The 14,411-nt window shown below is 32.6% G+C and overlaps 1 protein-coding gene across 9 annotated transcripts in view; it reads right to left on the bottom strand.

The window, feature by feature from the left end:
- Positions 1 to 5,711: 5,711 nt before the first annotated feature.
- LOC6052639 (protein phosphatase 1 regulatory inhibitor subunit 16B) overlaps positions 5,712 to 14,411 on the bottom strand; it is a 224,324-nt gene continuing 215,624 nt past the window's right edge. For 8 of the 9 annotated variants that reach the window (XM_038252239.1, XM_038252237.1, XM_038252241.1 and 5 more), the window contains one exon: positions 5,712 to 6,469. In XM_038252239.1, coding sequence (XP_038108167.1) covers positions 6,111 to 6,469 — 359 coding nt within the window. In that variant the 3' untranslated portion in view covers positions 5,712 to 6,110. The remainder of the gene's footprint in view (positions 6,470 to 14,411) is intronic. The other variant, XM_038252242.1, reaches the window with a different exon arrangement.

The raw sequence follows: 14,411 nt of genomic DNA, 5'->3' as shown, positions 1-14,411 counted from the left end.
TAGCATAACTTTTAATAAAAGTGAAAATAAACAGAAATGTTCACAAAAAGTTGCTCTACTCGTTGGTGTACTTGGTTTTAGTGAATTTCAAGGAACAATCCAGATTATCCATCATCATTCAAACACGACCACTTATTAGGCTTAAAATGGGCATATTTCCCCTAATTGCAGTTAAAAAAATAATGATTTCGGACAGTCTCAGGTGAATAAAACCAAATTGTCGTAATTTTTTAAGATTGAATATATTCTTTTTCTCTTTCTTTCTTTCTTCACTATTTTATTCCGATAACGATTGTTCCTTTGATCTGTGACTAAATGTCTCGTGAGAAGTAGTAACAAAAAAGCAATAATACATAATAATAATAATATAATAATAATAGTCATCATCATAATCACTCACATTCATTAATGTACAAGTTTTTTCCAACTATTGAGCCCTTGCAGCAAATCGTTTGCTTGCTGTGTGATTTGGATTGTTCTTCTTTGTGTGTTGGTGTTTTTTTGTTTAATTCTCTATTTATCAGGTGTAAATGTGTGTGTGATTGTGAATGAAACAAAACAAAACAAAATCCCTTCTCTTTATCATACACGCTGCCCTACTACTACTAAGTATACTAGTTAAATCACGGTGCTAATGAGAATGTTTATCAAAAGTTCTACTTGCGTTTGTTTTGCAGTTGCTATTTTCATGTTGCTTTTTCAAAGTTTTTTATGTAAATATAAACTGTTGTGTTTCTGTGTGTTTTGTTTAATTGATCATTCCATTGCACAGTGGTCCAGATCGCAAAATTAAGTGGAAAATGGATTTTCCGAAAAATGGTGACGTTTTGGAGCTTTGGTGTCTTCAGAAGAGTTGTTGCAAATGGAAAGGGGCAACTTTTGGTTTGGTTCAAAATTAGGGTGGTTCACGATTAGGGTGATTTTGAAAATCTAACTTTTCAGGAATATTTTTGGGAATTTTTTTGTCTTCTAGAAAGTTGATGGGCTTGCCAATCCAAGCAACTTTGTCGAAGACACCAAAATTTTATCTCGTAATCTACGCCTTCTATGACCAAATTTATAAAAGCATCTGAGCAAACCTTCAAAAATCAGTTTTTTGAACGTGGCAATTCAGGGTTAACTTTTAGAGAAAAGTGATATTCGGAGCACTTTTAGAGCTCTACAAAACAAACATTTTCATTTTTTGACATGTCAATTTGGACTTAAGGGTCAAAAGTTACAGCCATTTTAAGGTAAAAAAGATGCAAATTTAAAACTTAAATATCTCAAAATGGCGCAAGCCAAATTTTAAGCACTAGGTTGCATTTGAAAGAAAAGATCTAGCACTACAAACGATGAAAAAATCTCAGGGGTGTTTTTCTTTAAACTTGAGATATCTTCATTTGAAAAAGTCTAATTTTCAAGGGAAAACCTTATGGGACCACCCTAACGAAATTCGAAAATTGTCCAAATATATGTTTTTCCATGTAATTTTGCCCGCTGAATCTGAATCTGCCCTCAGAATTGAGCCAAAATGTCAACAAATCGATTTTTGGTCATATTTTGGGTTTCCATGTAAAATTATCATTTAAACCCAAAATATGACCAAAAATCGATTTGTTGACATTTTGGCTCAATTCTGAGGGCAGATTCAGATTCAGCGGGCAAAATTACATGGAAAAACATATATTTGGACAATTTTCGAATTTCGTTAGGTGGTCCCATAAGGTTTTCCTTGAAAATTAAACTTTTCAAATGAAGATATCTCAAGTTTAAAGAAAAACACCCTGAGATTTTTCAGCGTTTGTAGTGCTAGATCTCTTCTTTCAAATGCAACCTAGTGCTTAAATTTGGCTTGCGCCATTTTGAGATATTTAAGTTTTAAATTTGCATCTTTACCTTAAAATGGCTGTAACTTTTGACCCTTAAGTCCAAATTGACATGTCAAAAATGAAAATGTTTGTTTTGTAGAGCTCTAAAAGTGCTCCGAATATCACTTTTCTCTAAAAGTTAACCCTGAATTGCCACGTTCAAAAACTGATTTTGAAGGTTTGCTCAGATGCTTTTATAAATTTGGTCATAGAAGGCGTAGATTACGAGATAAAATTTTGGTGTCTTCGACAAAGTTGCTTGGATTGGCAAGCCCATCAACTTTCTAGAAGACAAAAAATTCAAAAAATTCCTGAAAGTTAGATTTTCAAAATCACCCTAATCGTGAACCACCCTAATTTTGAACCAAACCAAAAGTTGCCCCTTTCCATTTGCAACAACTCTTCTGAAGACACCAAAGCTCCAAAACGTCACCATTTTTCGGAAAATCCATTTTCCACTTAATTTTGCGATCTGGACCACTGTGCATTGCTTACATCTCACCACTGAGCCGTCAAAGTAGCGCCTATACAAATATATACAAACCCCTAGCCTGCTATGTTTTTAAATCATTCTTTCTTTTTTTTGACGTTTCTGCTTTGAAGCGCGTTCACAGTAGTGTCCATCTTTAATAAGCTCATTCCGATATTGTTTCGTTTCTTGCACTTTAAGTACTTTTGATTTCTTTACTTCGCCTTGTTTATTTTATTTATTTTTTTAGAAAAATACTTTCCAGGCATAATTCTTTGCGTTTCCTTTAAATCTTCAGTTTTTTTGTTATTGTAAAAAAGTGTCGTTTTATTGAAGTTTAAAAAAGAGTAGCTATCTTACATTTCATGTTTCTTTTTTGCAAGGTTTGGATGCTGTTCACTTGAAAAATAATGCTATTACTTGAGTAATTTTACCCTCTGCTAGTTTCGCGGACGTATTTTATTGTAAAAAAAAATAAATCGTAAAAAATTAAAAAAAATCAGCTTGAAAAAATTTAGAAAAAAAAATATTTAAACATTGGTTTTCTTAATCGATTCCACGTCAAACAAGCAAGATGAAATCATGGTCGTTCAAAATTGGGTTTCGAGCCAGGGTTACCAGGTCAAAATTTAAAAAGATCTGGCAAAGTATTGATTAAAAATCTGAAAAAATCTGGCAGACAAAAATCTAACAAATCTGAATGTTGAAGGGGATGGAGAAAATAAATTAATTGAAAATTTTGTTGAATCCAGATAGTTTGACTGATTTTATGGCCTCAAAAATGTTGAATTTGCTTTTTCTTTAATAAATACATACTCTATTTTTTGATTTTCAGCTAAATTTGTTCATTTTAATCAAAAAGTGGTTTAAAATTGGGCATAAAGTGAAAAATCTGGCAAAATGTGTCATTATCTGGCACAGGGAAGGGTAAATCTTTATTTTGGCAGACACTATACAATTCTGGCATTCCCAGATTTATCTGGCAACCTGGCAACCCTGTTTCGAGCTTCCATACAAAAAGTTTTTTTTTTCTGAAAAAATAATTTTAAATCCTTCTTTGAAACAGGCAGGCAAAATTTGAGAAAACGGTAAAAATTGCAATTTTTGGAACACCCTATTTCACCTAGACCAATTTAAATTGGCCTAACATTGACAATAAAATATGGTGTAATTTTTTGGTCAAGAAATTCCTGAACAATTTTTAATTATCCTGCTGGTTTGACATGGAATTGTTGTTTTAAGAAAAGATTTCAAACAATTAAAATGAATAAAATAAGATTTAAAATAGTCCATGATTTTTTTTTCCATTTTTTTACTCTTAAAACTTTTTATCAGCTATTTTTTATAAAGATGAAGGATCAAAAGTATAAGTTCTCAAAATACTACAAAACATTGTATTTTTCCAAATACTTAACATATAAAATTTTCGAAAATTTAACAAATTACTGTCATTTTCAAAAAACACTCCGATTTTTATCTTCTTAATGACATGTAAAATAAATGGTTTATTAGAAAATTTATACATATTTTAAAATTTTAAATAAAATACGTGGCATTAAAAATCTTTCTTCAAAACATAAAAATTGCTTAAAATTAAAACAAATAATATATAATTTAACAGTGGTCAAATTTTCATATTTCCGATATGCAAATTAAATGTCCTAAAAAATTTTATGGCTTGGATTAGATTTTTTAAGCTTCAGTTAAATTTTGGTTAGGAACGCTAAAATTTTCACAAAATACCGTATTTCTTTGAGAATCTCAAAATTTATATTTTTTAGATTACGGATGTCAAACAACGCAAAATTATGAATAGATTTTAAAAACTTTTGAGTTTATTGATCTAATATTCTGAAAGACTTTTAACAAACTCCGTTTTTTTTTGCTGAAAAAGAAAAGAAATAAACAAATAATCTCAAAAGTTGTTAAAATCCATTAATAATTTCGCATTGTTTGACATCCATATGGTAAAAATATAAATTTTGAGATTCTCGAAGAAATACGGTATTTTGTGAAAATTTGAGCATCCCCAACAAAAACTGAACTAAAACTAAAAACTCTAATCCAGTAAGAAATCATACAAATTTTTGGGGCATTTAATTCGCATATCGGCAATTATGAACATTTCGCTAAAATTTAAGCAACCATTATGTTGTAAAAAATCCGATTCTAAATTTGACATTTTTAAACACCGATATTGAAATTTTCAAAATGTAGTAATCTCCATACAAGCTTATTATTTTAAACTTCATTGAGTAAATAAAAAACTGAGTTCTTTTGAAAAATTACAGATTTTCTTAAATTTTTGAAATTTTCATAAATTAAGTCATTATAATGTAAAAAGCAGATTAAAAGTATCTGAATTTCAATCAAATTCATGAATCTGGTCATTAGAAAAAGTAATAAAATTACACAAAACCAATAAATTACACAGAAAAAAAGTTGAAGTTTGGAATGTTGAAAATTTGGTAGGTTGAATATTATCTCTTTTTTTTTAGTAATATTACATAAAAAATGTGTAAAAATGTGAACCTGATGAATATTCATCAAAAACTGATGAAAATTCATCATTTCCTGGGGTAAAATTTATCATTTTTTTTGCCACAAAATCTGTCACCATTTCCTGATGAATATTACCATATTTTTTTTTCTGTGTATTCAAATTGTAATTTTTCATAAAAATGTGAAAACATTTCTGGAGTTTTTTTTAAAAGTCCAATAAAACAAATTTCCAGTTTTTGCTTTTTGGGTGTTTTTGAAACCGCCTTGAGTTAGGGGTATTAAAAAACACCCAAAATGTAAAAACTAAAAATTTGGTTTATTGGACCTTTTCAAAAAAAATCCAGATATCTTCTTGTTCCGAAAACCATCAACTCAATTTTATTTGAAATTGGGAATACATAACTTTTGTATTCACTTGTCAATTGATTCCGGGAACGCAAGGTATGTAGATTAGATAAAGGTAAGGGGGGAATTCCCAGCTGTCAAAATTGTTATCACGAAACCCGGATTTTATATGGAGATTTTCAGATAAGTGAAAATTTGACCATTTTCCGGGCAAATTCCATCGGATTTTTTTTCTGTGGGGTTGTTAAGCATACAAAACTGAACCGAAAAACGCGTTTAGTTGAATTTATTTTTTGTGAAAAAATATTTGTGTTTTAAAAGCGTGTTTCGGTTCAGTTTGGCATGCTTACCAGCCCCTCAGAAAAAAATCCGGTCAAATTTGCCCGGAAAACGGTAAAATTTTCACTTTTCTGAAAATCTCCATATAAAATCCGGGTTTCGTGCTAATTAACTATTTTGACAGCTTGAAAACCCGCCTTACCTTGCTAATCTACATACACTGTCGGAAACGTAGGCCATGGAAAACGAATCAAAACACGCTCAAATCTGCTTGCGGAGAAATTGGGTAAATAAAGCCATTTATATATTTTAAGTACTTAAGCGTTGAATACTGAATACATGATGAATCTTGAGGGTGCCTCTTGCTCTCGAGTTTCTACTTAATTTTGAAAATATACAAATAATACTAAGGGGAAATCATATACATGCACACATATCTAGTTTTGGTTTTCGCGCCAGGCCTTACCGTCAAAACCGGTTACGGAAAAAAACCTAGGTTAAGTTTCGCATCAATTTTCACACACAATTGCGCGCCATGGTCGAAAAAAGGCGACAAAACCAAAAAAATAAACGAAAGAAAACTCTAACCTACAAATCACAACTTACAGTGTGGTGCCGCTTAATCCTAGTTTGACAGCTGCTGGGCCGCCGCCATCTTGGATTACTTACATCAGCACGCAGCACCGCCGCGACCGCGTGCTGTCACTGACGACGTCGCTCGTGTTTCCGCTAAACTTGTTGAGCGTCCCGCTCGGGGTGTGGACAGCGGTTCCGCCATCCGCCGCCAGCACGCCATTTCCGGTGGCGCTGCTCAGCGTCGAAATGGCCGACTTTTCGCCGTTACCGTGAGCCAAGTAGTGGTCGCTGGTCCCCGTTGACACCAGCGACAGTTCGAGCGGCTGGCCGTTGCCGTTGGTCGTCAGACCTTGGGCGCTCAGCAGCGAACCGTTCTCCGGACTGACGCTGGACCGGTTCTGCGAGCGGTGCTTCTTCAGGTCCGCCAGCGTTCCTGCGACAGATGGATCTTGTGATTGGTGAGATGATTTTTTTGGTTGTTGTTGTTGTTGGGGTGGTTCGATTGGTGTGTATGGTTGTGGTGGTGGTGTGCGTGTAGTTATTTATTTTTGGTTTGGTTTTGAGTTGATTTTGTTCAGTGTGTAGTCGCGGAAGATGGCGCCGGAAATGGGGGGAAATGTAAAAAAAGAAGAAGAAAAATTGTTGTTTCTGCTTGTTGCTTTTTACAAATGGTTTAGTCGGTTTATTTGGGGAAAATTATTTTTATTAAAAATTAACATGCAAAAGTTAGTACACAAAGTTTAGCATAAGCGTGTAACGGATAAGTAAACAAAAGGTAGCAAAGTATTTTTATTGCATAGTTCTGTTTGACAAAGCGACGTAAAAGACATGAGAGCCTTTTTTTCTGATTTGGCTCAAATTTTGTAAGGGCCTACCCTATGACCAAAGAAGCCATTTTGTGTCATTGGTTCGGCCGTACAAGTGCATTTTGGAAGCTGTCCATACAAAAATGATACGTGAATAATCGAAAATCTGTATCTTTTGAACACATTTTCTGATCGATTTGGTGTCTTCGGCACAGTTGTTGATATTGATGAGGAATATTCAGAAAAAATGGTGTTAATTAACATATTGTCAATGGAATTTTGTTTTGCCACAATGTTTTGTATTTTTATGTTTTTTAAAAAAATATTTTTTACAGGACAAAATCCTTAAATTTTGAGTTGTAGAAAAAGAAAGGCCAAAAAGGTTGTCATTGAGTTATGACTTTATGAAAAATGTGAATTTTAATAAAAATAAAGATCCTTCTTTTGACTTCAGTTTTCAATATAAAATCTAAAAATACTTAACAGAAATATTATTTCAACCAAATTTTTTTTCAATTTAATTTATTTTATTAGTAAATAATCAATTAACAATTCCGTATTTCTTATAACCTAATAGAGTTTTGGAGTTACTTTCAACTATGATTTGAACTATAATTCATTTTGATGTAATTGGATATTCTAGCAATGGATTTGGCAAGAGAAGGAAAAATAAAAAAAAAACCTTCTAGATTTACTCAGTATTTCAACTAAAAATAAGCTGTTTTTCGATTATTTTAATAGTTTTTGAAAACAATTGAACAATTTTTGAAAATATTTTTGAAAAAAATTCCGATAATTTCATCTATGAGCAGCGCTTTAAAGAATTTTTCTATTTTTTTATCCGGCTGAAACTTTTTTGGAGCCTTCGGTATGACCAAAGAAGCCATTTTGCATCATTAGTTTGTCCTTATAATTTTCCAAACAAATATGGCAGCTGTCCATACAAAAATGTTTTATGAAAATGAAAAAAAATATATCTTCTGAAGGAATTTTTTGATCGATTTGGTGTCTTCGACAAAGTTGTAGGGATGGATAAGGACTACACTGGGAAAATGATACAGGAGCAACTCTCTACGAAATCGGCCGATTTCGACCATTTTTATTTTTTGTATTTTTTTATCTGACTCAAACTTTGTGGGGGCCTTCCCTATGACCAAATAAGCTATTTTGCGTCATTGGTTCACCCATACAAGTCTCCATACAATTTTGGCAGCTGTCCATACAAAAATGGTATGTAAATATTCAAACAGCTGTAACTTTTGAGTGAATTTTTTGATCAATTTGGTGTCTTCGGCAAAGTTGTAGGTATTGTTGAGGACTTTTGAGAAAAAAATAGGTACACGGAAAAAAATTGCAGATTTTTTATCAACTTTTTCACTAAAACTCAATTTCCCAAAATACGTATTTTTGATTTTCGAGATTTTTATATGTTTTAGGGGACAAAAATCCGCAACTTTTGAGCCATAGAGAAACATGGTCAAAAAATCTGCCGCCGAGTTATGAATTTTTGAAAAAATAGTGATTTTTGGAAAAAATCGAAGTTTCATGCAAAAATAAATTTGACATTATTTTTTAATGCAAAATTGAATTTGCAATCGAAAATTACTTTACAGATTTTTTGATTAAGGGCTCCGTTTTCAAGATATAGCCACCGAAAGTTTGATTTTAGCGAAATATTTGCAGTTTTTCAATTTTTAAAAATAGTGACCATGAGTGACCATTTCTAAAAATATTTTTTTTGAAAAGTTCAGAAAATTTGCTATAAAATTGTCTAAGAGACATTGAAGATTGGACCTCTGGTTGCTGAGATACAGCGGCTTAAAGAAAAAGAAACACGAAAATTGAAGTTTTCTAAGTCTCACCCAAACAGCCCACCATTTTCTAATGACGATATCTCAGCAACTAATGGTCCGATTTTCAATGTTAACACATGAAATATTCGTGAAATTTTCCGATCTTTTCGAAAAAAATATTTTGAAAATTTTGAAATCTAGACTAGCATTTTAAATGGGCGTAATATTCAATATTTGGCCCTTTTCAAATGTTAGTCTTGTTTTAAAAAATTTCAAAATATTTTTTTCGAAGAGATCGGAAAATTTCACAAATGTTTCATATATTAACATTGAAAATCGGACCATTAGTTGCTGAGATATCGTCATTAGAAAATGGTGGGCTGTTTGGGTGAGACTTAGAAAACTTCAATTTTCGTGCCGCTGTATCTCAGCAACCAGAGGTCCAATCTTCAATGTCTCTTAGACAATTTTATAGCAAATTTTCTGAACTTTTCAAAAAATATTTTTAGAAATGGTCACTCATGGTCACTATTTTTAAAAATTGAAAACTGCAAATATTTCGCTAAAATCAAACTTTCGGTGGCTATATCTTGAAAACGGAGCCCTTAATCAAAAAATCTGTAAAGTAGTTTTCGATTGCAAATTCAATTTTGCATTAAAAAATAATGTCAAACTTGTTTTTGCATGAAACTTCGATTTTTTCCAAAAATCACTATTTTTCCAAAAATTCATAACTCGGCGGCAGATTTTTTGACCATGTTTCTCTATGGCTCAAAAGTTGCGGATTTTTGTCCCCTAAAACATATCAAAAAATCTCGAAAATCAAAAAATACGTATTTTGGGAAATTGAGTTTTAGTGAAAAAAAAGTTGATAAAAAAATGTGCAAATTTTTTTTTCCGTGTACCTATTTGTTTCTCAAAAGTCCTCAACAATACCTACAACTTTGCCGAAGACACCAAATTGATCAGAAAATTCACTCAAAAGTTACAGCTGTTTGAATATTTACATACCATTTTTGTATGGACAGCTGCCAAAATTGTATGGAGACTTGTATGGGTGAACCAATGACACAAAATAGCATATTTGGTCATAGGGAAGGCCCCCACAAAGTTTGAGCCAAATCAAAAAATACAAATAAAATCCATTTCCGGTTTTGGTAGAGAATTGCTCACAGGTTAATTTTTTTGGTGATTTTTTATTTAACTTTTTGTCAATAAAACTTAATTTCCAAAAAAAAACCATTTTTAATTTTTTTTTTCATTGTCTGATACAGTTTTGGGGAACAAGTTTTTAGAAATTTCCAGAATTGGCAAAAAATCTTCGACCGAGTTATGAATTTTTGAATCAATACTATTTTTTTTTCAAAAATCAACATACTGGTCGCAAAAAAATTTCAACTTAATTTTTCGATGTGAAATCGAATTTGCAATCAAAAAGTACTTTAGTGAAATTTTGATAAACTGCACCGTTTTCAAGTTATAGCTATTTTCAGGTAACTTTTTTGAAAATAGTCGCAGTTTTTAATTTTAAAAATTAGTACACATGTTTGCCCACTTTTGAAAAACATATTTTGAAAAGCTGAGAAAAAAATCTATATTTTGCGTTTTTAAACTTCGTTGACACGACCCTTAGTTGCTGAGATATTGCCAGGCAAAGATTTAAAAACAGGAAAATTGATGTTTTCTGAATCTTACTCAAACCCGCCTTTTTTCTAATGTAGATATCTCAGCAACTAATGGTCCAGTTTTCAATGTTAAAGTATGAAACATTCGTGAAATTTTCTGATCTTTTTGAAAACAATATTTTCAAAAATTTGAAATCAAGACTAAAATTTCAAAAGGGCTTAATGTTAAATGTTTGCGACAAATATTTCGATTTTTTTGAAAAAAAAATCAGTATTAATTAAAAAAAATCATAACTCGGTCAAAGATTTTTTGCCCGTTTTGGTAATTTCTGAAAAGTTGGCATCTGATGTCCCCTAAAACATATCAAAAAATAAATTAAAATAATGTTTTTTTGCAAATAAAGTTTTAGGGACAAAAAGTGAAATTTATAACTACCAGCAACATTTTTACCGTTTATCATTTTTTTTCAGTGAAGTCTTTATCCATACCTACCGAAGACACCAAATCGATCAAAAAAAAAAAAAAATCCTTTAAAAGATACAGATTTTTGAGTTTTCATAAATCATTTTGTATGGACAGCTGCCAAATTTGTATGGAAAATTATAAGGACAAACGAATGATTTGGGCATACCGAAGGCACCAAAAAAGTTTCAGCCGGATTAAAAAATACAGAAATTAAAAAAAATGCCGATTTAGTAGAGAACTGCTCTACGTTGAAAATCTCATAAGCCATTTTTAAATGTAAGACCTGAGTTTAAAAAAAAAAAGTTTTATTGAAAAGGGAGGCAATTTCAAACAAGTTTAATTTTTACACATTGAAAATCGAACAAATTTTGCTAACATTTAGCAACACTGAGAAACCCTTTTTTTTAAATTAAAACTTTAAAAGGCTATGCCTAAGCAACCGCTGTCCGATCGACAAAGTCTTGAAAGGAAAATTGTTGGAAACTTCCTCAACCTTTCTTCGAACATTTATATTAAAATGAATTTTAAATTTTTGTTTGAACATATTTTTGCTGTTTTGCAAAAATCATCACTTTTTCAAATGTTTAAAAGTCCGGTACCAGATTTGGAACTTTTTTTAAGTCCCCCAAAACATATAAATAATCTCGGACATAAAAAAAGTATTTTGTTAATTTAACTTTGAGCATGAGCATGAGCATGAGCATGGTTGACTGCCAATGAGCTGCTACTCCGTTATTGACAGATCAGCTGAAGTTAAACAATGAATCAAAAATGATCAGTGGGAGCCAACCATCCGTTAACTGTTTAACCCCTGAAGACCCCGACTTTATTAGTCAATACCGGCGCCCTCCCAAGAAGCCTGCAGTTCAACGAAAGGGAGGAATGTTAGTCCGATAGTTGAAGTTGCAGACTCATCAAGCACACAGTTTTTCGCTATATACTTGTTGATACCGCTTGAGACCGTTGAATCCACAGCATCTCCTTCAAGCATCACGTGATTATTATTTTTTGGGTTAGTAGGATAAGGTATTGGCTTTTCGATGCCTCCCGAGCTACGATGCTATGGGGAGGACTTTCATAACAGACCCGTCGGCGAGCCTTCCGAGCAACGATGCTATGGGAAGGTCTTTTTGGTTAACACACAAAGTCACTCACACACAATTATTTCACTGCACTATTAATTAATCCAAAATGTCAGTGCGTCTTTCGATCATTATATAGAAATGGCTTTCACCATTAGAAATAAAACCTTATTCAAAACATTATACACAATTTACCCGACGCCGTGCCTTCCGATCAACGATGATATAGGAAGGGCTTTGAAAATCACAAAACAATTAATTAAGATCTCAAAAAAAAAAAAATTACAAAAAAACACCAATTACTCAACGAAAATTACGCTCAAGACACAATTTATTCAGTAGGTCATGCTATTATTCGATCACCACAATCACTCACCCCTAACGAAGAGCGACACAAAAGCACACAAAAAAAAAATAACCTGCATAATCACAATTTCGCGTCCCCACTTCCAGCGTACCAATGATGCTATTATTCGATTAGCACAATCACTCATCCGATACGAACAGCGACACAAAAGCACACCAAAAATTAACCTGAATAATCACGACTTCGCGTCCCCACTTCCAGCGCACCAATGATGCTATTATTCGATTAGCACAATCACTCATCCGATACGAACAGCGACACAAAAGCACACCAAAAAATTAACCTGAATAATCACGATTTCGCGTCCCCACTTCCAGCGCACCAATGATGCTATTATTCGATTAGCCTATTTTGTTAATTTAACTTTAAGAAACAAAAAGTCAAATTAAAAAAAAAATCGTTTTTTTTTTCTTCTGCGTCACTGTACGTCAAATTTAATTTTAGTATAAAGATCTTTTCGTCTGCTTTTTAATGTTTTCGAAAATATATTTTTTTCTGATGTAGACATATGTTTTTAATTTCATCAATCAATTTGTCAATTTCTTTTGTATAATATTTCTAATTATTCCGGCTATAATTAAAAAAAAGAGATAAAAGGTCGAGATTTCTAAAAAAAAGTGTCAACCTGGTTTATGGTCGGTCCCCAAAATACTATCCGCGATTTCTCGTGTAGCTCACGCCAGGCAAAAAAAAAAAAACAAAAATATAAAAATAATAAAGTTTTTTGAAAAATCCATAAAAATGCGTAAATTCTCCTTCCAATAATAATTTCAATCTTTTCGCCAATTTTTAAGGCTTACCGGTTTTCACGAACCGACTTTAACCAGAATTTCTGAATTCTGGAAGGAAATTGTGTGGGAAGAAAAAGGAAAAACGAATTCTATATTATGAGTTATGAGTTGAGAGCGGAGCAAAAGTCTGCCTTGGTTAATAAATTTGATTGAATGAAAGGGGTTTCTACAGTGGAATCGTGTGGATATTATGTTTTTTTGCATTACATTTTAGAAAAAAATACGGTTTAAAAATCGAAGGCACTTGATTAAATTGTTAAGAGATTGATTGTTAAAAAATGTACTTCAGTCTTTCAGACTGTAAAATCGTATAATCGTAAAATATTCTGAATTGAATGATTTACCCTTAATTTGAAAGCAATAATATTTTCCAGATTACAAATTCCAACAAGCCACATAAAATATGGTTCTAGTTCGCCAGCTCACCTTTGCCGCATGAGCAAGCAAAGAGTTGCTTCTCAATTTTTTGCTCAATTCTCCCCCGGGAAATTCGATTTCGAAACTTTTCCGGAAAAGAGTCACTTGTTCGGGAAAGAAACTTCCCCGAGAAAAAAAAACAAGCTCTAGCCCCAAAACAATCCACTGCAAAACTCAATCGCCGAAAAGCCGACAGTGGAAAAGGGGTTACCATACCCTACTATGAAAATCGTAGCAAGCTTTGACTTTTGGTGGTGGGAGGAGGAAGAGGAAAAGTTTCGGCACAAAAGTTGAGCTACGAAGCGGAAAAAAACATGGACAACAATCTGTGGCTTGCTGCGATGATGGCTGGGTGAGTTTGGTGGGAAGGAGAAAAATTTCGATTGGAATCGCGGATAATCCCAGTTGATTGATAGTGGTCGAGGGGGGACGTTTCGTGCATTTCAGAGAGGATCTTCATGAAATATTCAACGGAAGTTGCATTTCTAAAAATGAGGCTATCAATTTTATAACTCGCTGTCTACACAACATAAAAAGAAGTAATCCAGCTGCGTGTAAAAGGATTTGGTGTAAAAAAAAAAATTGCATATTTTATGAAATTCTATGTAATATTACACCCTGAAATATGTAGCCCATCAGTATGGGAAACCTACTTGACCGAAATGTCAAGCTCATATATGCGTTTATCCTAACAGATTTTCATCGGTCTGATGGCCGAGCGGGTTAAGGCGCCAGTCCTTACAGATGGTGCTGGGTTTGAATCCCGTCGGTTGCAACTTTTTTTTGTGTTTACAAAAATTGTACATGCAATATGTATTATTAAGTGTCTTTTTTGACGAAGGTGATGTGCATGCTTTTGCATGCGATTTTACCATCGGATTTTTTTGCTGTGTAGCGAGGGCAGATTGCATGACTGGATAATTCAATTCAAGGTTGATTTATATTCCTAGAATTTGAAACATATTAAATTAATATTCAATTTACCAAATTTCATGTTTTGCTTTTAAGGTATATTTGAATACCCTTGACTAAAATAAATAATG

Source organism: Culex quinquefasciatus, chromosome 2 (assembly GCF_015732765.1).
Source record: "Culex quinquefasciatus strain JHB chromosome 2, VPISU_Cqui_1.0_pri_paternal, whole genome shotgun sequence".
Taxonomy (NCBI): Eukaryota; Metazoa; Arthropoda; class Insecta; order Diptera; family Culicidae; genus Culex; species Culex quinquefasciatus.
The sequence above is the reverse complement of the archived record's forward strand: the minus strand, read 5'-3'. Positions and strand labels throughout refer to the sequence as shown.